Source organism: Oryctolagus cuniculus, chromosome 8 (assembly GCF_051225735.1).
Source record: "Oryctolagus cuniculus isolate XC-2025 breed Fujian yellow rabbit chromosome 8, ASM5122573v1, whole genome shotgun sequence".
NCBI classification, from domain to species: Eukaryota; Metazoa; Chordata; class Mammalia; order Lagomorpha; family Leporidae; genus Oryctolagus; species Oryctolagus cuniculus.
Window position 1 is genome coordinate 140,140,836 of NC_142874.1, and position 27,193 is coordinate 140,168,028.

Consider the following 27,193-nt stretch of genomic DNA (forward strand, 5'->3'; position numbering starts at 1 on the left):
GCAGAGGAAACGGAGTCCCCCCAGCAACACTGTGTGTTGTGACGCCTGCCTCCTACTGCTGGCCACAAGGCGCTCACAAGCACAGCACCAGGTCCCCGGGGTGGGGGGACTCAGCCCTTCTCTGTGGAAGTGCAGACACGGCAGGATGCAGTGAACAGGCAGCCTTTCTTTGTTACCAGGGACTGATAACAGTTATCCGAACCAAGACAGGCATTGTTCATGACTGCCACAAACTTACGTTTCTATTTCTCACAAAACTGACTGCAGCCAGGGTTGATTTGCTTTTGTTTTTTTAATAATCTAAGGGTTTCTTTAATCAATGTGTCATAAATCAAAGATACTATTTAAAAATATTATGACTTAGTTTTCTTTGTCCAGTTTTGATATCAGGCCATATGTGCAACATCTTGTATTAAAGTAATTAACGCCAGTGCTGTGGCACAGCGGGTTGGGGCCCTGGCCTGAAGTGCCGGCATCCCATATGGGCACCGGTTCTAGTCTCGGCTGCCCCTCTTCTGGTCTGGCTCTCTGCTATGGCCTGGGATAGCAGTGGAGGATGGGCCAGGTCCTTGGGCTCCTGTACCCACGCTGGAGACCCAGAAGAGGCTCCAGGCTCCTGGCTTTGGATCTGCGCAGCTCTGGCTGTTGTAGCCATCTGGGGAGTGAACCAGTGGATGGATCTCTCTTTCTGTCTCTACCTCTCTAACTCTTTCAAATAAATAAAATAAATCTTAAAAAAAAAAGTAATTAACAGATCTGGATTTATGAATTAAAAGTTCTAGGATTCTAAAATTAAATCTTTAAAAGCATTACTTTATGCACATGATTCTTCTGTCAGATGGTTATCAACCACCAAAACAGAACAGGATTTACCTTTCTATCGTTGGGATAAGAGATGGCGGAGGAGCGCCTGGTGGTGGAGGAAAACCTGAAACATTCAACCGTAAGACAAAAGAAGTTAACAGAACTTCTATTTAATGAAAAGTGTGAAACAAGCAGTTGCGTAACGCTAAATCTCTCGGGGACATAACCGTGCTTCCCTATGTTAAAATCGACAGAAAAAAAAATGGAACTTAAACTTATTAACAGATTGTTGGAGCAATGCAACTTAAAATGAACAGTCTGCTCTAATGACACAGGACACAAAGGAGTCAGGACACCTGGTCTTATTTTCAGCACCACACACAGCCCATTGTGAGTATCAGAAAGCTAATTTCAATGCCTTACCTTTTCCATATAAAAACAGTAGTAGCGTTGCCACCAGATATGTTATACATGAAATATTTTAGAAGAAAAGCAAATAAAATAATGTTTACCTCTTTCAAAAAGTTTTTGAGCTTTAGATACATAGAAATTTCTTTAATATGTATAATTATAAATAAAATCTTACCAGTAAGTACATAAACACTCAATATCCACCATAAAATGTTTCAAATAGCACAACCTTAACAAATTATTTTACAAAGAAAGGCACATAATGCAGTTTGTGGGTTAGAGGAAAGAAAACAATTTGCACCTTGATATAATGAGGTCTGCATTCTCACTCACTCACCAGACCTAAATGAAATACCATAGAATAAAATGGCTACGAGGGACCTTAACTCTTAACCTAGTCTACACTTGCAAATTCAGATAGGCAATAAAGAGCCCAAAAAAGACTTTAAAGATTCCACAACCTGTACCAATTCCTTTCCTTCCACGCTTTAACAATTCTCATTACCACTACGAGTCTTGACACTGTCCTAACGGTAAGAAGTGTCGTGGTCCTGCTCTCCACCTTCTCCATGTCTGGAACACTTCTACTAAACCTCCTTCTACACATCCCATATGAAAAGACATCTCAGCTCCTGAACCCTTCTCAAAGGTCCATTTAAATCCATTGTCAGCCTTGCTACAAACTATTTAAGTTTACCATGCCCTTCACTATATTGTTTTAGGAGCTCTGACTCTCTCAGTAAACATCATAGACATGTGTGTTCAGCAATTACTACATGACTCCTGAAGTCCACACTGCTTTTCAGACTAAAGAGACGTGCCAATGATTCCTGTGACTTTTCCTGATAAGTCTTTTTCAGACCTTTCACACAGTGACTCTCTACCGCAGCTAAAAATGCCTCCTCTCCACTGCTATCTGAACTATGCTATCTCTGTGTATCACCACACTTCCAAGCATTCTCTTCGTAGCTTTTTTTAACACTAACTCAGTAAACAAACTTGCCTACTAGAAAAAGAAAAAACTGATAAAAATGTAAAAACAACACTGGTCCACCTATGAACTCCTACTGACCCTGCACTTACAATAATGAGCAATGATGACAAAGCCAAGAGCAGCCAGCTGTCAATTTACCTAACTGCTGTGTGCTTTGGAACTTACTTCCTCATGATACTGAGTTATGCCAGTAGGTTAAAAAAAAATCAGAAACCACGGTAAAGTCAAGATAAATGACCTTTCTCTTGTAGTACTTAATCATAAAAAATTCACTGGTCTCAAAAAATATTTTGATAAAAATTGATTATCTTCCTTAAACTGTTTTCCTCACAAATTGATATGGTAAGAATCTAAAAAGAAGATCTATTTCAACATAAATGGGTAAGACAGATATAAGACAAATTAAGTATCTTAATCAGAAGTAGAATGAAGCAAAGGCAGAGCTGAAAATAGGACCCTGGAATCACAGCCTATTCACGTTCTAAGCGCATCAACACTGCCCTCCTGTAACTGTGAGCTTGAAATTTCATGTTTATTAACAACGATGGAGAAAACATGAAAAAAGTTTTACCTGGAGGTGGTACAGTTATTGGAATACCTAAAAAACAAGTGATGAAATTTAATATAGTAATTGGATTTCAGAACCTGTTATGTATTTATGCCATCACCAAAACAAATTTTCACATAAAACCCCTTGCCTCACCATCCTGGCTTAGTCACTCATGGCAAGCATTCTAGTTTATTGCAGAGGACCAACAATTCGAGGATAACATCCAACTCCCCTGATGAAACCCAGGCTAGGAACTTGTTACAATCACAAATGAAGTTAGACATCAGTTAAGAAGCACACTTGTGCACACACAAATATCCAAAATCCAAGAAAATAATGCTAACTGCATTTGATAATCAATTTCTGATCATTTTACTTTTACAGGGAAACTAATCTGTGGGCACCAATACTGCCGGTGGTGCAAGATAACACTGAAGACTGGCTAGCATTCACCTCTGCCAGGCCCAGTGTACCGCGGGCACTCAAGCGTTGATTCAGACCATGTCAGCAGGAGTGGGGGAAAGTTAGCATTTCCCTTGATCCGAGAAAGGGGCTGAGCTCCTTTATATACATACACACCCCCAGGACACACTGATAATGAAGGTCGACGATTTCCTTCTTTGGGTGCCAGCCAACACTAATTCGAGTAACTCAGGAATTATTTGTGTACATTATAAACTTTAAGAAATAAACTATGCACAGTCTCAATTTACACTGGCCAAATATATGCCCTTCACTCTAATAGAAAATTTACTAAATCTTAAAATTGAGGATTTTAAATTTAAGAAATATTTAAAATGCAATTTATGTGGCATGCAAATTCTATTTGCAGTTGAAGAAAAATGACATTTCTAAGTACAAAAAAAAAGATAAAAATCTAAAACAACTTTTTCATGAAAAGATTTATGCCATAAATAACTTCAACACAGAATGGCTTACCAAATTCTGTCTTAAGAACTGCATCAAAATTAGCTCAACCAAGGAAAAGATAATTCATTAACTAAACGCATGCACAAAAATGAAAACAGAATCACTTTCAAATGTTTTCGTATCCGCTGAAATGTGCTAATAATTTATTTCAAAATGTTCTGACATGCAGTTTTTACCAGAATAAGAGATTTATTTAAAAAAAAAAGTCTCAAGGCAACAAATAGCCTTCAAATAGACTGAACTACCTTAACAACCCATGCAATAAAATTATAATTTATGCTAAACACACAAAGTCAACAAAACGAGAAGATATATAAAAGCAGCAGCTACCATATATAAAAGCAGCAGCTACCATGTTTCAAGTCATCAGGCTCCTCAAGTGCACAACACTGACCCACAAGTCAACGACAGTTCTCATCTAACCCGGGTTACTCTGCTGCTTCTCCAGTTACTAGACTAAAAGAATCCAGCAAACAATTCAAGCTAGCAGAGCCCCACACACCAAACTAAACAGAAATTCAAGGAAGGTTGAGATTTAAATGTTGTTAATACACATGATTACCTTTTTTCCTTAAAAAATAGTTTTTTTGGAATAATACAGAACTTCACTATCTGATCTGTTTTCACATTTCAATACAAGACTTTCTTTATACAAGATAAAGGACGAAAGTAAAATCAGTCACCCAGTATGTGAAACTATAATCCTGATAACTTTACCTAAACCAATATATGAACAGCTCTCCCCCTTCAGCCAGTGCATACTACAGAGCGTACAAACACGATTCATGCAAACACATTACAAACAGCCCCTTCAAAAACTTAGTCCTCAAAAACATGTAAGTTATGACACTTCTGCAAAACATAAAGTGACATTTGACCAATTACGTATGTCATGAATACAGTGGAAATTAAAGTCTGCTTTTAATCTTGCTACATAGTATCAAAGGATGTGTTAACAACATCTGGAATTAAGAACACAAAGAAATATCAGCTATTTATGCAGTTACCATTTTAACTGGTATCTAACATTGGAACCCAGCCCGTCCCCAACTCTGGGTGAGTCCTCTACTTCATCTATCTCAGCATGAATCTCTGTTGGTGAAAGTTCACTGAAATGAAACTATAAAGCATATGAAACATTATACAACCAATTCTTGACTAATATCAAGTGCACTTTCAAACCACAACTAAAAAAGTTTAATAAGTAAGTAACTATGAAGTCAACTATTCAGTATTGAAGTCACTTTGTTAGGAAGCAGAAATAATGTAAGGGAAAAGAACATTCACTTCAACCCACGTCCTCTTCCTGCCAGCACCCCCAGGGAAGCACACAGACGCGCCGAGCCCGGCCCTCGGATGGGAGACCTGCAAGGCGAGGACTCTGCCTCCACTCCATTCCTTGTCTGCAAAACAAGCAGGAAGAAAAATGCTTCTTTTCCTGGAGAGCCCTACATAACAGCAGTACACGGACCTCTCCAGTAGTGGTCAAAAGCTTTTGGGAAAAGTACTTCAATTCTAATAGACCCAATAAATGGGTGCACTGAGACCTGAGGACGCGTCATCACGTCCTGGAGCGTCTGCTAAACAGACCGCTGGACTCTTCCTCTAGAACTCCTGATTCTGAGGCCAGGGTGGGGCCAGAAAAGGTGTATTCCCAAGAATTCCCCAGGAGATGATCATGTTGCTGGCTCAGGACCAGAATTTGAGAATCCCTGAATTGGATTCTAAACTTCCCTCGTTATCTTACTGAAAAACTCAATCCTTAATGCAGATAAAATGAATCCCATTCCAAACTTCCATGAAATAAGCCAAGGTGTCCGCGTGTGACACTTGAGTAACGCTTGCACTAACTGGCATTCTCGAAAGAAAGAAGAGGATTTAACTTTTCCAGCACCTAGCACGTCCTCTCCCGTGCAGAGGGAGGTGGGGAGGACGTGAAGCCCCCTTGAAGGCCAAGGGGACTGAGGCACAGAAACAGAGGACCCATTCCTGTCAAACCTCACATTAAAGAGAGCTCACCTGTATGACAAAACTCCACGTGATGGGCTCTGCAGTCGAAAAACAAACCGGACGAAGATTTCTGTATACCCATCCTGAATGTATCCCAACATCATTTTGTGTCACTCATGCAAAGAGAAGTTATGGGATGGGCAGCTGCTGCTAGGGCTCTTTTTCTCTACCCACCCACCTGGCACTGATGTCCTCCCTTGAGGCAGGGCTGGACATCAGGATTTGCGTATCTAATATATTATATACAGGCAAATCAGAGGCTCTCACTTCCACGCTGGGCACACTGCCCCCCCCCCCCCCAGCTTGAATGCCTGGACGGAGGAAGCCTCTCTGCTGGGGGACTATGGTCAGAGAGAAATGACACCCTCCCGGGCCAACAACTGTCTCCTGTTCACAAAGGGATGACTGCACTTGGGCACAGATCTACCCACAATTAAGGTCTCAGAGATGGCTCTGAGGGCTGAGGCCCAACTAATTCGTTCCCAGATTCCTGACCCTGATCACCGTCTGCTGTGTGTAAGCCACCACATTCTGGAATCATTCGGTCTGCAGCAATAGAAAACCAAGACACATGACAACAACCTCTCCTTTCCCCACTACATGCAAAGGAACTCTGCTGCCTACTTCTCACTAGTAAATCCCAAATCCCATAAGCACTCCTGTGTGGAATTCACAAGGTTACACTCCTTAAGTCTCAATTTCTACTTGAAATCTATCAAGTTCATTAAATCGGGTTTTGCTCAAAGAAACCGACTACCACCTTAAACAGAGACACAAAGACACACAAACACACACACACACACACACACACAAAATGCAGACTATGGTAAATAGAACCATCTCTCTTAATAATTACAATAATCACGAAGCGCAAAACAGTACTCAAGTAATTTTAACTGAGTTGAAAAGTGATATGGTCATAAAACCTAACAGCAACCAAATAAGTTACCAACATTCTTCCATCTAACATGCATAAGAAGGGTGAACATGGGCGTGGGCCAGGGGACAGCAAGGCACAACAAGCTAAGCCCCCGCGTGGGGCACTCTCACCCTGTGTCAGAATGACGGTCTGAGTCTCAGCTTCCCTGTGCTTCCAATCAGCTTCCTGCCACACGCACTCTGGGAGGTCGCCACAACGGCTCAAATAACTGGGTTTCTGCCACGCGTGTGGGAGAAATGGATTGAGTCACACTCCCAGCTTCAGACTAGTCTTGCCCCAGTGCTTGGGAGCACTTGGGTTAAGAACCAGCAGATGGAAAATCCTTTTTGCCTTGCCAATAAATAAAATAACAAAATAATAACTTACCTATAAAAGATACGTCACAAAGTTCACTGAAAAATCTAATTAAAAGACTAGTTTGGTACAAAACAATTTTGAAAACCATTCACAATTTTTAACAAAACATATTTTCTATGAACATTTTGAAGTCCTCTTATAGTATGTCTTTATTAAGATCTCTTCATCTGGGCTGACGCTGTGGCTTGATAGGCTTGGCCTCCACCTGTGGTGCTGGCATCCCATATGGGCACCAGTTTGTGTCCCAGCTGCTCCTCTTCCTATTCAGCTCTCTGCTTATGGCCTGGGAAAGCAGTGGAAGATGACCTTTCTCTGTCTCTCCCTCTCTGTCTGTAAATCTCTTTCTCAAACAAATAAAATCTTAAAAAACAACAAAAAAAGACCTCAATTCTCCAATTTATAACATCTAGAGCCTATGGAAAATAAACTTTATCTTAGAATTAATGCATCTTTTATAGAAACATCAATATTTTGGTAGAGAGCCTGTAAAGGAGTAGATCTCTACCAGCTCACCTATAATCAGAAAATGACTGGAAGGTTAGTACAAACAAAAGACAGATATTATAGTTAGAAAATGTGTCAATGGCATATACCGAAGGAAAAAAAGACATTCAAAAAAACCAACATCTTAAAGGAACTATCATTCTCTATTAAATTTACAGACACTGAGCATCATTCTTTATGAGTTTACTGAAAACAAACTTCAAGAAATCCCCTTTCTGGGGCCGGTGCAGTGGTGTAGTGGGTAAAGCCACTGCCTGCGGTGCTGGCAACCCATATGGGTGCCAGTTCCAGTCCCGGCTGCTCCACTTCCCATCCAGCTCTCTGCTATGTCCTGGGAGGACAGTGGAGGATGGCCCGGGTCCTTGGGCCCTTGCACCCACGTGGGGGATCTGGAATAAGCTCCTGGCTTCGGATTGGCCCAGCTCCCAGAGGATGGAGGACCTCTCTCTCTCTCTTTCCTTCTTCTCCTTCTCTCTCTGTGTAACTCTGACTTTCAAGTAAAAAGAATAAGAAATTCCTTTTCAAAGGTACTTCTGGATAATATGTACATTTTTGGCAAAGGGTTATCAGATAATATGAAGAACTCTGTTGGGTGAGACCAAAAATCTACAGCAACCTAAAATTAGCGTAATAAAAATTCTGCTCACCAAATAGCTTCTCAATTAAATGGACCAACTGGTACTTCCTGCAGGATGCTAATGATATTCACGGAATCCAGGCCAAGCTTCTGCCAAGCGGCAGTTCCCAGGAATGCTTGGGAGCCCCAGGACCCTTGAACAGAACTTGCAGGTCAAAACCACTTTCACAAAAATCCAAGATGTATTTGCCTCCTTCACGCGTATTCTCTTATAAACAAACGTACGACGGAATTTTCTAGAGGCTCTATGACTGTGACTTCACCACAGATTCAATGCAAAAACAAACAGGAAAAGGCAGCTTTTACTAATAAGCCACAAAGTAGACAAGGCCATCTGTTCTAACAAGTGCAGTCATGTTTTAAGTTTAAAGAAGCCTGTGACCAAAAGGTTTGAGGACCACTGTGCTGAATGCCCACGCTGTTAGAGAACAACCCAAGGGGAACACAAGCCTCATAGAACAAGCAGACACACACGAGCTGCCCTGTGGATCACTCCAGATCAAGGTTAAGGAACAAACGAGGCGTCTAGATTCATACAAGCAGTGCTCTTAGGATGACTAATCTAGTGACCCACACGACAACAGTCCTTCAGGAAGGAACAAGCTTCCTTCTAAGACGTAACTTCTATATCTGATATCCAGACAACCAGCTAAACCTGACATCCACCTTTGAAAGCAGGGACGCCTTCTTGTGGTGCTGAGCAGTTGGGCCACATCTCAAAAGAGCAAAGAACTTTTCTTCAATTTAGATGAATTCTACCATGGGACTCGATTTAGATTATTTCTAAGACTCAAAAAACAACAGCCACATCAGTTTTAATATTACTGCCTCTATCTTCAATAAACTCCACTTTAATAAAGACAAAATAATGACAGCATTAAATTAAGTTCACATTTAAGAAAAGTCTACCATATGTAGAGTTCACAATCACTAGTTTTTTTAAAAATACAAAATAAGCCAGACATAGATAGACAAACATATGATTCCTCTTATATGAGGTATATGAATAAGCAAATCTAGAAAGTAGAACAGAGGTTATCAGGGTCTGTGGGGGAGGAGAAGGCAGTTATTATTTAATGGGTATAGAGTTTTGTTGGGGATGGTGAGAAAGTTTTAGATACAGAGATCACAGTGATAATAAACACACTGTCATTGTAATTGCAGTTACTAACACAGAGAACAAAAAGTGTGATTGTTTTATAATAAATAAGCAAATGCAACATCACATAACCTAGAACAATTTTTTTACAATTCTTACAATTTTTCTTCCAATAAATGAGTATTTCAAAACTGGCTTATTCAGTTAGACGGAGACTTGTTATAAAAATCAGGCAAACAGCTGTGAAACTGTGTTAACTAGATATCTTAAGATATACGATTTCCAGGACCGGCACTGAGATGTTGTGGGTGAAGCTGCTGCCTACATCACTGGCATACCATTTGAGTACCTGTTTGTGTCCCAATCGAGCTCCCAGCCAATAAGCCTGGGACAGCAGCAGCAGATGGCCCACGTGCTTGGGTCCCTGCCATCCACATGGGGGACCCGGATGGCAGAGTTCCAGACTCCGGGGTTTGGCCTGGCCCTGCCCCAGCCATGGTGGTCATTCAGGGAACGAACCACATATGGAAGATCTCCTTTCCCTCGCTTTCTTTATAACCCTGCCTTTCAAATAAATCTTTTGTTTTGTTTTGTTTTGTTTTGTTTTGTTTTGTTTTGTTTTAATGTGACAGGTAGAGTTATAGACAGTGAGAGAGAGACAGAGAGAAAGGTCTTCCTTCCATTGGTTCACTCCCCAAATGGCCACTATAGCCGGAGCTACACCGATCCGAAGCCAGAAACCAGGTGCTTCCTCCCGGTCTCCCATGTGGGTGCAGGGGCCCAATCACCTGAGTCATCCTCCACTGCCCGCCCAGGCCACAGCAGAGAGCTGTGGAAGAGGGGCAGCCAGGACTGGAACCCGGCACCCATATGGGATGCTGGCGCCGCATAGGAGGATTAACCAAGTGAGCCATGGCACTGGCCCCATAAATTAATCTTTGAAAAATAAACTAAGTCCTGCTTTTTTCATCTTCCTAAACGCCTCATCCAGAAATACATATCCATGCACTTCCACATCAGAAAAATGCTTTAAAATTAAAAAAGCGTCTAAGACATGCTATTATAGAAAACAAATTTCAGTAATACTGTCTTCCTAATATAGGTTCTGATTTATTTCAATATAGTTAATAAAGAAAATAGAATTTCAAACCTTCAAATTGTCTGAGTTAGAATTCTAGTTCTGCTATTTTCTGGCTGCTGTTTAAACTCCTTAAGCGCCAGTTTCCTCAGCTGCAGAATCAGAATACCACCTGCCCTAGATGTTGTTCTGTAATCAAATGAGCTAACACACGGGCTATTCTTAGAAGAGCACCTTCGAAAGTGGGTTATTTCAACAATCACTCAGAAAACACAAAGCTACAATTGCAATGAAAAAGTTAATACTAGTGAATCTATTTTCTGGCTCAGTGGGAAATGAAAATGACAGATTTTCTGAAAATCATAGAGGAGTCTGACTAAGCAGTATCGGTTTTCAAGCTACTGTTGGTACCACTGCAAGGCATTCCATTATATACTGCCGTGTTTCTAGAGGTCTCATCAGTCTCATCAGCAGTCTGCAAACATAACCTTCTCTAGTCTCCACACGAATCCATTACAGCCAAAGATACTCTGTGCTCTCTGTGTCACTAACAACACTTCCTGCATGTCTGCAGAAGTGCAGGGGAGGAAAAGAGGCAGCCCATGTCTCCTGCTCTGTCCACTGACAGGAAAAGAGCTGGGTTTGTCGCCTCCCAAATGGTAAGCACTGTTTACTTGAGCAATGAGCTGTGTCTGCAAACCACCATGAAGGGCTGGCCGCAAACTTTATCCTCCGAACCAGGGCATTTCTCACAATGAAAAACAGTAATTATGCTAGGAAAAAAGGTGTAAGAGAGGATTATTCCAGTCAAACTGGATGTATAGCCACCATTTACATGGGTGTTCTCTAAAACATGGGCATACATTACTATATTTTGCCTCATCACAAACTTTATTTTAGCCTTAAAATTTTATACATTAGCAATCTAATGTGAACAAAGCCAGGAGCTTCTTCTGGGTCTCCCATGTGGGTGCAGGGGCCCATGGACTTGGGCCATCTGCTACTGCCTTTCCAAGGCATAGCAGAGAGCTGGATAGAAAGTGGAGCAGCCAGGACTCAAACCGGTGCCCACAGCGGATGCTGGCACTGCAGGCAGTGGTTTTACCAGCTACACCACAGCACCGGCCCCTCTTTCAGTACTTCTTAAAAAACAAAAAGGAGAAACACAATGTTTCCCTAGGAAAGATGGAATACTTTTAAAAGAAATACCTGATAAAGACCGCTGAGTCACAGCTGTCTTTTGTCATCTGCCTGCTGTTCTTCAGGTGAATTAAGTGAGAACAAACTAGGAACACAGTGCAACACATGTGGTTCTGTGGTAAGCTGCAAGCAGGGCCTGCACTGAGCTGACAGGTCTATGTTTAGGCGGTCCCAGTGCTGTTTAGAGTCAGCACTCGTTCTGACGGCGTATACCACTGTCCATCTCAAAGTCATCTCTGCTATGAACACATAAATACATTAACTCAACTAACTTATCTAGGGAATGCCAAATATACACAAGACATCGTGACTTGCATTTTAGGGAAACACAGATGAAAACACACGGCCATACTCTCCCCAACAGTTTACATTTTAGTAAAAATAAGGAGCAATTCAGATAGCTTCTAGCTATAAATATTTCTTTTAAATATAAATTGATATCCCTCAGCAAATAACCAGTTAGGTATTTCTTCAGCCAGGATTAGAATTCATTTGAATCTGTATTCCTTAAATGCTGACAGGACAACATGGAAAGGTGATCTAAGAATAAACATCAAGGGAAATCTGGATAGGTTTTTAAAATATGGAAAGTATATAGCTGAGAATGAACATGAAACTGACAGAAACACAGAAAAATAATCAGCTAATCACATCAGTAACCTAAACATTATTCCAAGATGTGTTACCCTTATAAACAGGTTATATTGCAACAGAATGGAGTAATTTTACCATTTTGAATAAAGCAAGCTTCCAGAGAAAGCCGCTGCAGCAACAGCCTACAGAGCTTCTGGATACACTCACACTAGCAAAATATTTTTTTTCATCACTAACTTATACTACCTCTCCCCTACTTACTTCAATACACAGCTAGTATCAAACATGCAAACTCTGTCGTTTGGAGACAGATCGCAGCAGGCAGTAAACGAGAGAAGTTTAATTTGTCATTTGGAACACCATGGCATGGACCCGGAGGAGACTATGCGAAGTACCTAAAGGCAAATTATTACTGTGTGACCTCACTTACATGTAAAATCTAAAAAGGTTGAACTCACATGCAAGAGGCAGAATGGAGGTTAACAGACACTGAGGTGGGGGTGGGCTAAGGAATGGAGTTGTTCAAAGAGAACAAAGCTTCAGGTAGAAGTTTAAGAGATCATTGCTCAGAATGATGTCTACAGTTAATAACAATTATATATCACACAATAGATAACAGATGTTTTTACCACCAAAATAAACATTCTAGGTGAGACATGCTAATTAGTTAATTTAATCACTCCTCGTTGTGAATATATATCCAAGCATTGTACCACATAAATTGTCACTATATGCAATTATTTGCCCATTTAATTTTTTTTAAAAAAAAATCTTAAATGAAAATTCTTTTTTTTTTGGACAGGCAGAGTGGACAGTTATAGACAGTGAGAGCGGGAGACAGAGAGAAAGGTCTTCCTTTGCCGTTGGTTCACCCTCCAATGGCCGCCGCAGCCGGCGCGCTGCGGCTGGCGCACCGAGCTGATCTGATGGCAGGAGCCAGGTACTTATCCTGGTCTCCCATGGGGTGCAGGGCCCAAGCACTTGGGCCATCCTCCACTGCACTCCCTGGCCACAGCAGAGAGCTGGCCTGGAAGAGGGGCAACCGGGACAGAATCCGGCGCCCCGACCGTGACTAGAACCCGGTGTACCGGCGCCGCAAGGCAGAGGATTAGCCTAGTGAGCCGCGGCGCTGGCACTTAAATGAAAATTCTTTCAATTCACCTTTAGAGCCTAGAAAAGGTTAAACAGAATTACACAGCAATTCAGTATGAGGAGGCTTATCAAACATTCATCATTTTTTACTGATTAGCTAAACACGTTCAAAGACAGATTCTTTCTACATTTTACAGAACTCTCTTTTAGTGAACAAAGCGCTCATTTAAAACACCCTAGCCTGACAGGAATCACATAACTCCCTTTTGGGTTTTTTAATCTCAACATATTAGAAGACCCAAGAATCTTGGGTAAACCCCAGTCTATGCAGGGTTTGTACCCAATGTAGTTGTTGGAACACAAGATTCACTGGACGTTAGAAATGGAGTCTTCTGGAAGAAGCACCTCTTCCAGTCTCCCTTCCTCTTTCTGAAATCAGATCATCTCCAGAGCCCAGGCGTCTTCCCCAGTATTCTCCCTATCTTTCTGCAGACCGGCGGGGACGGCAGAAGAGACTCAAGCTGAGGGTGAGAGGCAGAGGCGGAGGCGGAGGCGGAGCACCCCAGGAAAGGACTACTGAGACCCAGTACCCGGCCCCATCCTCTAACCCCAGCTGGCCCCTGAAACCAGACACTCTCCTACAAAGGAAAAGGGAGGCAACCACAGGCCTGCAGGTACCTACTGCTGCTGGTAGAAAGCAACTCCCCCCCCACACTCCTCTTGTCCTGAGTCACACCAGAGCTGTCATCTTTGACTGCCCACACTCTCACAAGAAGGAACTATCATCTCCATCAATCGTGTCAGTTTCATAAAAGGTAATCAAGGAAGATAAGAGGATAAAGAAAGGCCACTAGAAAAGACTAAAACCATAAATAAAAATGGAATCTGGGGATTTTTTTCTCTTTTACCACTGACTTTATTTTTAATAAATAATCAAATGCTATTAAAATATATACTAAAAAATGTACGTTACTTTTCTATCTCGTTTCAAAGAAGTGAATACCAGGTACCTGGCACCCAATAGCAGTCTCCTAAAAGGAAAACAATATATACAGAAGACAATCAATCTGAAATCCTTATTTCAGTATTCGCATAGGATTCTGCTTTTTAACCTACGCAATTCTAAACGTAGCACTAAGTCGCCACGTGGTGCCACGGAGGACACGTCCTGCAGCAGTTTCAGTCTGGGGATCACTGCCACGCGTTTCTGGGTCACAGTTTTACTATCTGTGCCTTCCCTGTTCAGACGCTGTCGCTCTACTGGGCGGAAACAGCAAGACGTACATGTTTCAGTGCGAATCTATTACAGACAACTGAATAAAGCCCCACCTGCCACTTTTAAGGCAATGCAGTTAACCAAGATATTGTTTCTAAGTATATACTTTAATTACTAATTCAAAATACAAGAAACACATGTTATTTTTCTCTCAAAATCAAGTGTTTTATGTACTATTTACCTGGGGGTGGAATCAGAGGTGGAGCAGTGCTGACAGTGGGAGGAGGTGGAAGAAACGGAGGCGGTGGAAGGTGGGTAGGAGGACCCCCTGGAGGGAAAAACGGAGGTGGTTTGCTAAAATTGTTGTCCACTTCAGCAGCCGATCTTTCAGAAAGGACCTAGAAGTAGAGCACAATTAAAAGGACAAATTAATATTATCAATGAATAAATATTCTTAACTAAGATAAATCTTAGCAAGTTAATTATACTTAATCTGAAAAAAGCAAAAGGCAGTTTAATTCACAGGTACATGCATTTAGTGCTGAGGGGCAGAGCAGTTAGAGTGTATGTAGTATGTGCACTTATATACATGTGTGAGTATCCATTCCCTCACACACACTTTCTTTTTTAAAAGATTTTATTTATTTATTTGAAAGTTAGAGTTACACAGAGAGAGGAGAGGCAGAAAGAGGTCTTCCATCTAATGTTTCACTCCCCAATTGGCCACAACAGCCAGAGCTACGCGGATCCGAAGCCAGGAGCCAGGAGCTTCTTGCCACACAGGTGAAGGGCCCAAGGGCTTGGGCCATCTTCCACTGCTTTCCCAGGCCATAGCAGAGAGCTGGATCGGAAGTGGAGCAGCCGGGACTCGAACCAGCGCCCATATAGGATGCCAGAACTTTAGACCAGGGTGTTAACCTGTTGTGCCACACTGCCATCCCCCTCACACTCTTTTAAAACTGTCTGTGACCGGCGCTGTGGCACAGTGGGTTAATGTCCTGGCCTGAAGTGCCAGCATCCTGTAAGGGTGCCCGTTCACATTCAAAGCCTAGGCTTAACTAGATCATTACCCAAAATACTCGTATGGAATAACTATGTAATAAAAAATTCTAAAAAAGATACAAGCTCTTTGTATAAATAATGTAGCCAGTTATATTCTTTGTTACTCAACCAAAGTTAAAGTATTTGGGTAAAGGCAATGGAATCACCATCGCAGCTTTTACCCTAAGAAAGAACAAGGCATGGGGCTGGCGTCATGGCACAGTAGGTTAAGTCACTATCCACAATGCCAAAATCCCATTTGGGCACTGGTCTAACTTACAGCTACTGCTCCACTTCCAATTAAGCTCCCTGCTAAAGTGCTAGAGAAAGCAGCAGAAGATGACCCAAGGGTTGAGCCCCTGCCACCCACACAGAAGACCCAGATGGAGTGCCAGGCTCCTGGTTCAGCCTGTTCCAGCCCCAGCCATTAGAATCATCTGGGGAGTAAACAAGCAGAGGGAATATATCTAAACCGCTGTCAAATAATTAATAAAAAAAAAAAAAAAATAAAGAGAGAGAGAGAGAGAGAAAAGAAGGATTTAGAAAAATGAGAGAGAAGAATTAAGATGGCAACAGCTGAGATACCACAGTAGTACTAGATTGCAAAGTAAGAGAATGCATTAACAAGGCGCACAGTAGGGGCGGCAAGAAAAACAGCTGTTTCATGTGAGCCTTGTCACTTTAAGACCAAGGGCTTCTACTAGAAAAATAAAATAAAGCAGCACTTCAAAATGCTGATCTGTTGTACAGATGAAAAAGGCAGGCACCTCAGAAGTACCCCAAAGTCCATAGACACAGAACAGCAAGCAAAGTGGTACCTAAAAAGCAGGACTTTTGACAAATTCCCTGAGGGAATTTGGGGATTTTTATTCTACTATCACTAATCTGGTTTTTAATAAATAATCAAATGCTGTTCAAAATATATTTAAAAATGCATGTTACTTTTCTATTTTACTTCAAAGAAGTGAACAGGCAACATCCTGTATATATAACTTAGACTTCTCAAATATTTACTGACTTAACTTATCCTATGTACTTGCATAAAATTCAATAATTTGTGAAAAGTTTGTTAATAACCTGGTTCTTAAGAGTAAAGAACAGAATTATTTTAAGACATTGTGGCATTTTAGTGATGGGGGAACAATGATTTACATTTAAAAGATGTTAAAAACACCACATAATTTATCAGTCGTAAAAATCGGAACATAGGGGCCAGCACTGTGGTGTAGTGGGTGAAGCTACAGCCTGCAGTGCCAGCATCCCACATGGGCGCCAGTTTGAGTCCCGGCTGTTCCATTTCCAATCCAGCTCTCTGCTATGGCCTGGGAAATCAGCAGAAGATGGCCCAGGTCCTTGGGTCCCTGCACCCACGTGGGGAACCTGGAGAAGGCCCCTGGCTCCTGGCTCCAGATAAGCTCAGCTATGGCCGTTGCAGCCTTCTTGGTAGTGAGCTGGTGGATGGAAAACCTCTCTCTCTCTGCCTCTCTTAACTCTGCCTTTCAAATAAAAAAATCTTTAAGGAAATAAAAAAGACTTCAGAAAAATAACTACTAAATTCCAAAATACAGATGAATAGACATAATATAGATATAAACCAAAATTTAATAAGGGGAAAAAAACCATAAAAAAAAATAAAAACACTCTGGACATTTTCTAAAGTACTCAGAAAAAAGGAATGAAGCCGGCAGTTTCACTTACTGGAGCTCTCCTTTAATTATCCAGTTTCCTGATAACATACTGTCCTTCCCCAGAAACGCCACATTTAATACAGCACCGTCCACACAGGGAAGCCACCAGAGACAGACACTGGGCCATATCTTCAAGGGTATGGGAACACTCGGTGGGCAGGCAAGCCACAGGAAGAGATGCTCACTTCCCCTTCTGGAGGGAGTTCCAGTCCCGGCCGTGGTCGATTCCAGCTCCCTGCTACTACGCACCCTAGGGAGCAGCAGGACATGGCTCAGGTAGCTATGTCCCTGCCATCCATGTGGGAGACCTGGACTGAGTTCTTGGCTCCCACCTCCAGCCTGACCCAGCCGAGGTAGCTGCAGGCACCTGGGGAGTAAACCAGCAGACTGGAGCGTGCTGTCTCTCTGTATGTGTATCTCTGTGTTTCTCTCTCAAATAAATATTTTTAATAAAGATTTTAGTTTTTAAACAAAAAGATCTAAGATCATAAATTAAGAAGGTAAAGCTTTAGGGTCGGCATTGTGGTGCAGAGGGTTAAAGCCTGGGCCTGCAGTGCCAGCATCCGACACGGGTGCCGATTCGAGTCCTGGCTGCTCCACTTCTGATCCAGCTCCCTGCTAATGTGTCTGCGAAAGCAGAGGATGATGGCTCAAGTCTTGGGGCCCCTGCACCCACATGGGAGGCCTGGAAGAAGCTCCTGGCTCCCAGCTTCGGATCAGTTCAGCTCCAGCTTTTGCGGTCATTTGGGGAGTGAACCAGCTGATGAAGACCTCTCTAACTCTTTCAAATAAATAAAATAAATCTTAAAAAGAAACACATCTCTCCATTAAAAAAGAAAAAGGGAAAGCTTTTGTAATCAATTTAAGAGTGATTGGCTCCATATTTTAAATTTCTTTACAGTACCTAACTTATATATAAGGGGATCTTCAAAAAGTTCATGGGGAATGCATGTTAAGAATAAATTATACATAGATTTCAAAAATCCTCTTGTTTTTCCACAACTTCTTAAATTCCACTTCTAACACACCACTATAAATATGTATTGAATGAGTCAGAACATATACAATCCTGCAGTTGATTTCTAAATACTCAACCTGTATGTTGCTGTTTTCATTCGCCCGGCGCCGGCCTTCTACCCGGCTAATGGTGATAGTCTGGCCAATAACATCGATTGCCCCAGGTAATCTCCTGCAACATACAAATACAAGAAATTCAGTTTCACCTAGTTAGAGGTTTTAAAAGTATTAAGTGACAAATAAAAACTAAAACCTTTTGTAATATATTCTCAACTAACATGAAGATCACAACATACTTTGCACTGTTACAAAACATCTTTTTCTAAGATTTATTTATTTGAAAGGCAGAGTTGGGGAGTGGGGAGAAAGAGAGAGAAAGGGAGAAAGAGAGAGAATCTTCCAACTGCTGATTCACTCCCCAAATGGCCACAGTAGCTAGGGTAGGGCCAAGCAAAAGCCAGGAGCTTGAACTTCATCCAAGTCTCCCACATGGGTGGCAAGGGCCCAGGGACTTAGGCCATCATCCCTTGCTTTCCCAGGTGCATTAGCAGGGAGCTGGATAGGAAGTGGAGCAGCCAAGAATTGAAGCAGTACCCATTTGGGATGCCGGCACTGCAGATGGCAGTTTAACCCATTATACCACAACATGGGCCCTAAAACTGCTTTATTAGTATGCTAACATACCCAGAAACATCATAATGATAAAACTTTCATTGCTTGTATAGCTTCTTGATAGCCTCCACCTGAATTTATCTTTACAGAACTGAATTAGTCTACGTAGACAAATGAAAGTAAAATCTGTTAGCCACAACTGGAACACAAACCACAGTTCTATTAGGGGAAGTTTGAAAAGTGCCCACAAAAGCTTAAAAAGAAGTACTGCTCATTTTGAAATACACAAGATATCTTCCTTAATGATATATTCCAAGCATTAAAAAAAAGGGGGGAATTAATTCTCCATTTCTGATAACTTGTTTTTAGATAAAAAATTCAAGCAATTGAAACACCTGTTCTACCTCCAATTGTACACACAACCTCTTTAGAGTTTACATACAGGAAGACAGGGAAAAGTTAGTCTACTACAAAATAATGCTGCAAGTTTAACAGAGAAATATATTAAGTTAAATTTTTTAAAAATTAAAATAATGTCAAAAGCTATCTGTAGTTGAACAGAGAAGAGTATGCAAATTAGATTCATTTCTCTTTATCTTTCAGTTCTAAACAATTCTGCATTTACTACTTTACAGAGGTAAAATAAATTACAGCTCTGAATTGTAACTATTTAAAATTGTTTGGTTTGTTTAATTTTATTTATTTATTTATTTGACAGATAGAGTTAGATAATGAGAGAGAGAGACACAGAGAGAAAGGTCTTCCTTCCGTTGGTTTACCTCCCAAATGGCCGCTACGGCCAAAGCTGTGCTGATCCGAAGCCAGGAGCCAGGTGCTTCCTCCTGGTCTCCCATGCAGGTGCAGGGCCCAAGCACTTGGGCCATCCTCCACTGCCCTCCTGGGCCACAGCAGAGAGCTGGCCTGGAAGAAGAGCAACCAGGACTAGAACCTGGTGCCCACATGGGATGCTGGCGCCACAGGTGGAGGATTAACCAAGTGAGCCACGGCACCGGCCCTAAAATTTATTTTTAATGAGTGACGCTGAATATCTTTTAATTACTGTTCATAGACCTTACCTATTTTCCTGTAGCACTATGGTCTTTCCATTTATTTGATGAATTCTTTTTGTAGAGCTTTAATTTAAGCCTTTGACCATAACACAGATTAAAAATGTTATCTCCAAAAAATAAATATTAAAAAACATGGAATCCTATAATCTTCCACAATCATTAAGTCAGGTTCCTAAAATGACTAACAGCAACAACTGCCATCTGTTGGGATGCCAACACGTTATACCTAAATCTCCCAGAAACCCCCAACATAAAAATCAATGTTACAAGCAAAGCCAGGTCCAGATGGAGTCACTGGCCTACCTGACAATTAAGTGGCAAAACTAACTTTGATGTCTGAGTTTTTCTGGTCCCAAAACCTACAAACTCCCTCCCTTTAAGCTACGCTTCTTTCCATTAAGATAAGTAATCTTTAAGGGATGTAAGACTTTTCTAGAGTGTTAGAAAGTCAGAGAAAGTTTTGTTTCAAGTGAATCTTCAAAGAATTCATGATTTTAGGGGGAGGGAGTATACGTGAGAGGCAGGGAGACACAGAATGAGGAAGGAAAGATAGCTCTCCTCCACTAGTTCACTCTCCAAATGCCTTATAGTCAGGCCAAAGCCAGGGGCTGGGAACTCAATCCAAGGTGACCACATAGGTGGCAGGGACCAAACCACTTGAGCCAACTCCACTGTCTCCCAAGGTCTGCATTAGCAGGAAGCTGGAGTCAGGTGCCAGAGCCAGGTATCAAACCCAGGCACTTCAATATGGAATGCTGCTATCTCAGGGAGGCCAAATGCCTGCCCCTTCTACAAGTAATTCTGTACAGAGCATGTGGAGAATCTTCTAGTACAGAGTTCTCATTTACCATTATTTCTTGTTCACTCAAGACTTTGCTTCTCCTAGCTGGGTCACTGACTGCCTAGGTCCCCTCACAATCCCAAAGATCAAGAGTCATTTCACTCCCATCCTTCAACCCAGGTTGGGGAAATACCTAACATCCACACATTAGAAAAATCCAAACACTTCTAAGATTATTAAAAAGAAACAATCCAAAACCCTCCAATTTCTTTTCTAAAACCTGTTGATTGCAAAGCTGTATCCACCCCATCTTCTCATCAAAGTGAGTGCCGTACGCCTTCTGATACACACACATCTTGGATTCCAACTTCCTGCCAGACACAGGTGAGTATCCTGGGGCCAGGCTTTCCCTCACTACTCACTGTTACCCACACTGCGTGGTCAAATCTTGACTTACTCTTTTCTATTTCAAGCTACAGAATTCTCCCCCCTCCACTTTTTCTATAACCTCTCCTTCACTTATCTCTAAGGATTTGGGGCTTTGAAAAATTCTAGGACACATTAGCGTATTCATCTCTGAAAGTCTATCATAAATACGGTCAGAGAAGCCTAATTAGCCTCTTCAACTTTAAATGAATTAATCACTGAAAATGCAAAATGGCAAACATTGTGTTGCAAAGACATACAACCGAGAAATAATTAACAAATATATCCTGAGAAGGAAGGTCAGAAAATAATTTCCTACACTTTCATAATGTCTTGTGGCCCAGGAATTTTTTCCACAGGTTGATTTTTCTTAAATTCATATAAATGGGAAGTTAACCATTTTGTTTGGGAGCGTTTATGACATATCAGTATGTAGTAAAAAGATAGTAAAACGCAAGCAGCATTTAACACAGATGAACAACTTAAAAACTCCACGTCACTCTGGTGCCAGCTGGAATCTGTGCTTCCACTGAAGTCCTCCGTGAGCAGGCTGCTCCACTGCCTAACAAGATTCAGCAGTTTCACTAGGAGGAAATTACTATGACTTCCACTTCCACATAGCAAGGGTTAAGCAGGCCTATTCAACAGACAGCCCACGTCACCACAAGATTCTCCTCTTTGTACTGAACTCAGTCGCGTAGTAACAAGCCAAGAGCCAGACACAAATCACACTGCATCTGTAAGTCAATCTGCAATCTACACTTTAAAGGGCACTGAGCAAGTGTTCACAAGAACTTCCACTTTCCTTCTTGGGACAGATGAACAAGACAAATCTTATTTGAAAACTCATCCGAAATTACAATGGAATTAACGTATGTCGTATTTTGCTACTGGTGTCCTAGAAAAGGCCTGAAGGTTGCTTGCAGAGATGCAACAGAAACGGCAACGTGAGAGCTCAGAAGCAGGCAAGGCAGACAAAGAGTGAGCTGCTCGTTAGCAGTCAGACAAGGACACTGTTAACGATGAAGCCTTTGAACAGCATGAGACAAAGACAAACACCCGCCCTGAAGACGGCGTCTCCTCCTGTAATGACACAAGCTTGGCTTGGTGAGCATTCTTCAAAGCATTCTGTATTATGTTTACTCTTCATAATAACACAAGAGGTAGCAACAATTATTCCCACTTATGTTTCTCCTTTGAATCCACATTAAGAGAAAGTTTGATAGAGTGCAGTAGTTTTCAAACACTGTTGGCCAGAAAACACAGTAAAAACTACATTTTGCATAGTAATCCACTTCAGCTCTGTGCTAACGCACCTGGGAAAGCAGCAGAGGAGGGCCCAAATGCTTAAGCTCCTGTACCAACATGGGAGACCCCTAAGAAGTGCCTGGCTCTTGGCTCCTGGATCTAGCATGGCCCAGACCTGGCTACTGTGGCCATTTGGTAAGCAAACCAGCAGACGGAAGCTCTCTGTGTCTCTCCCTAACTCATTCAAATACATAAATAAAAATCAGCAAATATATTCCATCAATCTCCTTATTAACAGAAGCAGTGGTTACCAAAAAACACTTTCAAGAAGGCAGAGAATATAAAATAAATGAGAACCATAAAAGGGGGGGGCGCTCTATAAGGCTATAAAAAGCTATGCAAGGGGCCAGTGCTACAGCACAATAGTAAAGCCTCCATCTGCAGTGCCAGCATCCCTTACGAGCACTGGTTCGAGTCTCCGCTGTCCCACTTCCAAGCCAGCTCTCTGCTATGGCCTGGGGAAGCAGTAGAAGATGGCCCAAGTCCTTGGGCCCCTGCACTCAAGTGGGAGACCCAGAAGAAGCTCCTGGTTTCTGGCTTCAGATCGGCCCAGCTCCAGACATGGTGGCCATTTGTAAATTGGGCCATTGAAGCCATCTCTGTAAATCTGCCATTGAAATAAATAAATCTTAAAAAAAAAAAAATCCTGATGCCCTGGGTGCACACCAGGTATTTAAATCAGCATCATTCAGACTGAAGCACCAAAAAGTTTTTTGAAGCTTCCCAGTGACTCAAATACACAGCCAACTAAAACTACTAAAAATATACAGCAGCTGTACATGTAGAAAGAATAAGTATAATAAGAATACAGTATGTGGGGAGCAATCCGGACTAGACTAAGTTACTCGAATTGGGACTTGTTCTGTGCATCTGCTCTCCCACAATATGGCGCTGGGAGAGAAGTAAACAGCTTCCGCACAGCTGCCTCCAGTTCAACCAATTAACTGTAGGACCTGCTCCTGATTGGAGAGCAGCGTACTCGGCGTGTGGGCAGCCGAGTTGGGATTGGCAGAGAAGGACTATAAAGGAGGAGAGAGACGGCATGCACCAGGAACATCTATGGGGAACATCTAGCTGAAGGAACACCCGTGCAGCCCCCGAGAAAAGCCGGCCGGCGGTGTGCCGCTCCCCTGCGGAAGTGGGGAATGTGGCCAGGGGGAACTGCCCTTCCACGGAGGTGGAAGGGATAGTAGCCAACCCGGGAAGAACCAGCAGCAAACCCGGGGAGGGCCGAGCAGACGAAAGAACAGCGCAGGGTCCTGTGTTGCTCCTCCACGAAGAGGGGGAGCGACACAGTAGCTGATAAAAATTCAACTTAATTCTTTATTAACTAATAAATACAAAATTATTTCTAGCAAACTGTCAATTATATTATGTTAAGGATATAATTTTAATACTAATCTTTTTTGTGGACTTACATGGTAATGTTTCCACAGCCACATTTTTTACTTTCATAAGTACAGGAGGCCGGCGCCGTGGCTCACTCAGCACACCGGGTTCTAGTCCCGGTCGGGGCGCCAGATTCTTTCCTGGTTGCCCCTCTTCCAGGCCAGCTCTCTGCAATGGCCCGGGAAGGCAGTGGAGGATGGCCAAAGTGCTTGGGCCCTGCACCCCATGGGAGACCAGGAGAAGCACCTGGCTCCTGCCTTTGGATCAGCGCAGTGCACCGGCCGCAGCGCGCCAGCCATGGCGGCCATTGGAGGGTGAACCAACGGCTAAAGGAAGACCTTTCTGTTTCTCTCTCACTATCCACTCTGTCAAAAAAAAAAGCAGGAAAAATTTCCCTAATATTTCATACAAAATGTATAAAGAAAAATATTTTAATGCTTAGGTAAAGATTAAATGATAAAAAATTATCTAGAAAATAATATACGTACAAAATAAAAATCGAACAATTTAAAACTTGTCTTCAAGACAATAATGTATCTTACATCAGCACTCTATGTAAAGAGACTGGTAAGGCATGTTAATGAAGCAAGAGGTCCAAGAGGAGCTAACACCCACCCTGTGCCTGACCTTGCAAAACTTTACAACTACTTACTCCTTCAAGTAAAAGGTACAGATCTAGTCAATTTTATTTTTATAGATATAAAAGGGATTCTTCTTCATAGTAAACTGGCAGCACAAAGATTCAGGCCAGGGGCCGGGGTGGCGGTGTAGGGGGTAAAGCTGCCACCTACAGTGCCGCACCGGTTTGAGTCCTGGCTACTCCACTTGCTATCCAGCTCTCTGTATGGCCTGGGAGAGCAGTAAAAGATGGGCCAAGGCCTTGGGCACCTGCACCCACGTGGGAGCCTCAGAACAAACTCCTGGCTCCAGATCAGCTCAGCTCTGGCCATTGCGGCCAAATGGGCAGTGAACCAGCAGCAGATGGAAGACCTCTCTCTCAGTCTCTCTCTCTCTCTGCCTCTCCTTCTATGTTAACTCTTTCAAATGAATAAATAAATATTAAAAAAAAAAAAAGATTCAGGCCAACTACAATCAACTTCAAAACCCTTCCCTTCTTCCACAATAGTATTTTCCATATTAATTTCCTGAGAGCTAAGTTTTTTAAATGTTATATATGCCTTAGCTCTATTTAAAACAACACAAAAACCCTTGAATGCTTAAAGATGAAATAAGCTCCAATTTGACTCACTGGAGGACACGAATATGTTCATTAGAGCAGTCAAGTTCACTTACTTTTGTACAAAACTTGGAAAGCTTTTTTTATATTTATATATTATATAAATTATATGTTATACTTCATTTGATGCTTTTAAATATACTGTTGATGGGAAAAGCAATTTGAAAAATAAAGACCTTCTTATGTCCATTCATACAAATATATTTCAAAAAAATCTTACAAGTTACATACTGTAGCAACACAAATTCAGAGTGTTCAACCAAAGTCAAAAGCCACAGGTGCATCTATTCAGGACATTATCTCATCAAGACATAAACTAGGGCTGGTGCTGCGGTGTATCGGGTTAAGCCACCGCCTGCAGTGCCCACATCCCATATGCACATCAGTTCTGAGTCCCACTGCTGCACTTCTGATCCAGCTCTCTGCTGTGGCCTGGGAAAGCAGCAGAAGATGGCCCACATCCTTGGGCCGCTGCAAGCACATGGGAGACCCGGAAGAAGCTCCTGGTTCCTGACTGGCACAGCTCTGGCCGTTGCAGCCAATTGGGGAGTGAACCAGTGGATGGAAGACCCCCCTCCCCCAGCCTCTCCTCTCTCTCTGTGCAACTCTGACTTTCAAATAAATAAACACATCTTTTAAAAAAAAAAAGCATATAAAATAAACATAGAAATACAAGAACAAAGGCAGTATGACTCCCCAAAAGGTACGCGACACTGCAGTATCAGAATGTAAAGATTAAGAGACTGATGAAATGCCTGAAAAGGATTTCAAAAGAATGATCATGAGATTAATCAGAAACACAAAGAAGCAAATATACGACTTAAAGAACCCCATCCAGGTATGGTGGCGTAGCAAGTAAAGCCACTGCCTGCACTACCAGCATTCCTATGGGCGTTAGTTTGAGTCCCAGCTGCTCCACTTCTGATCCAGCTTCCTGCCAATGAGCCTGGGAAAGTAGTAGAGGATGGCCCAAGTCCTTGGGCCCCTGAACCCACGCAGGAGATCTGGATGAAGCTCGTGGCTTCGGTCTATCCCAGCTCTGGTCATACTGGTCATTTGAGGAGTGAACCAGTGGATAGAAGATATCCCTCTCTCTCCATCCTTCTAACTCTTTCAAATAAATCTTTAAAAAAAAAAAAATGAAATCTAAATAAGACATGGATAAAAAATTCTTGTGGGAGATAAAGATATTGAGAAATCAAGGCAAAATACAGGTAATGACAAATTCAATATATCAAATAGAAAATGAATGGAAAGCCTTAACAGACGTGATGAAGCAGAAGATAGAATATCTGGCCAGCGCCGCGGCTCACTAGGCTAATCCTCCACCTGTGGCGCAGGCACCCCAGGGTCTAGTCCCGGTCAGGGCGCCGGATTCTGTCTCGGTTGCTCCTCTTCCAGTCCAGCTCTCTGCTGTGGCCCAGGAAGGCAGTGGAGGATGGCCCAAGTATTTGGACCCTGCACCCGCAGGGGAGACCAGGAGGAAGCACCTGGCTCCTGGGTTCGGATCGGTGCAGCGCGCCGGCAGGCAGCCATAGCAGCCGTTTTGGGGGTGAACCAACTTCCCGTTGGTTAAGGAAGACCTTTGTTTCTTTCTCTCTCTCTCTCACTGGCTAACTCTGTCAAAAAAAAAAAAAAAAAAAAAGAAGAAGAAGAAGAAGAAGATAGAATATCTGAGCTAGAAGACAAATCCTTAGAAATAGTACCCCCCCGGGGGGGGATTAGGCAGAAGACATTAGAAAAAGCAAAAACAGTGTTTGAGATTTATGGGATACTTCAAACAACCAAACATACATGTCTTCGTCAAGAGGACGGACTAGAAGAAATATTTTGTGAAACAAACAAGAAAGAAGGAAGTCAAATTATCCCTGTTCCCAGATGATATGATCCTATATATAAGGGAACCAAAAGATTCCAATAAGAGATTATTGGAACTCATAAGAGAGCTTGGCAATAGAATCAACACTTGAAAATCAATGGCCAAGATGTTAAAAGGGGGGGGGGGAGCAGTGCTGAGGCTCAGTGGGTTAATCCTCCACCTGCAGTGCTGGCATCCCATGTGGGCACTGGCTCCTGTCCTGGCTGCACCTCTTCTGATCCAGCTCTCTGCTATGGCCTGGGAGAGCAGTAGAAAATGGCCCAAGTGCTTAGGTCCCTGCACCCACGTGCAAGACCCAGAGGAGGCTCCTAGCTCCTGGCTTGGGTGCA

At 42.3% G+C, this 27,193-nt stretch overlaps 1 protein-coding gene across 17 annotated transcripts in view; it reads right to left on the reverse strand.

The window, feature by feature from the left end:
- The window catches only part of FIP1L1 (factor interacting with PAPOLA and CPSF1), a 70,772-nt gene that overhangs the window by 12,562 nt on the left and 31,017 nt on the right, over positions 1 to 27,193 (reverse strand). For 10 of the 17 annotated variants that reach the window (XR_016212201.1, XM_017337806.4, XM_070048121.2 and 7 more), the window contains 4 exons: positions 18,241 to 18,334; positions 14,658 to 14,814; positions 2,781 to 2,807; positions 874 to 928 (listed from right to left, as the gene is read on the reverse strand). Coding sequence is in view for 14 of the 17 variants with exons in the window: in XM_017337806.4 (XP_017193295.1) it covers positions 874 to 928; positions 2,781 to 2,807; positions 14,658 to 14,814; positions 18,241 to 18,334 (333 nt within the window). In the remaining 3 variants the exon portion in view is untranslated. Of the gene's footprint in view, positions 1 to 873; positions 929 to 2,780; positions 2,808 to 14,657; positions 14,815 to 18,240; positions 18,335 to 27,193 lie in introns of those variants that run through there. The other 7 variants (XR_016212202.1, XM_017337807.4, XM_070048122.2 and 4 more) reach the window with 2 other exon arrangements.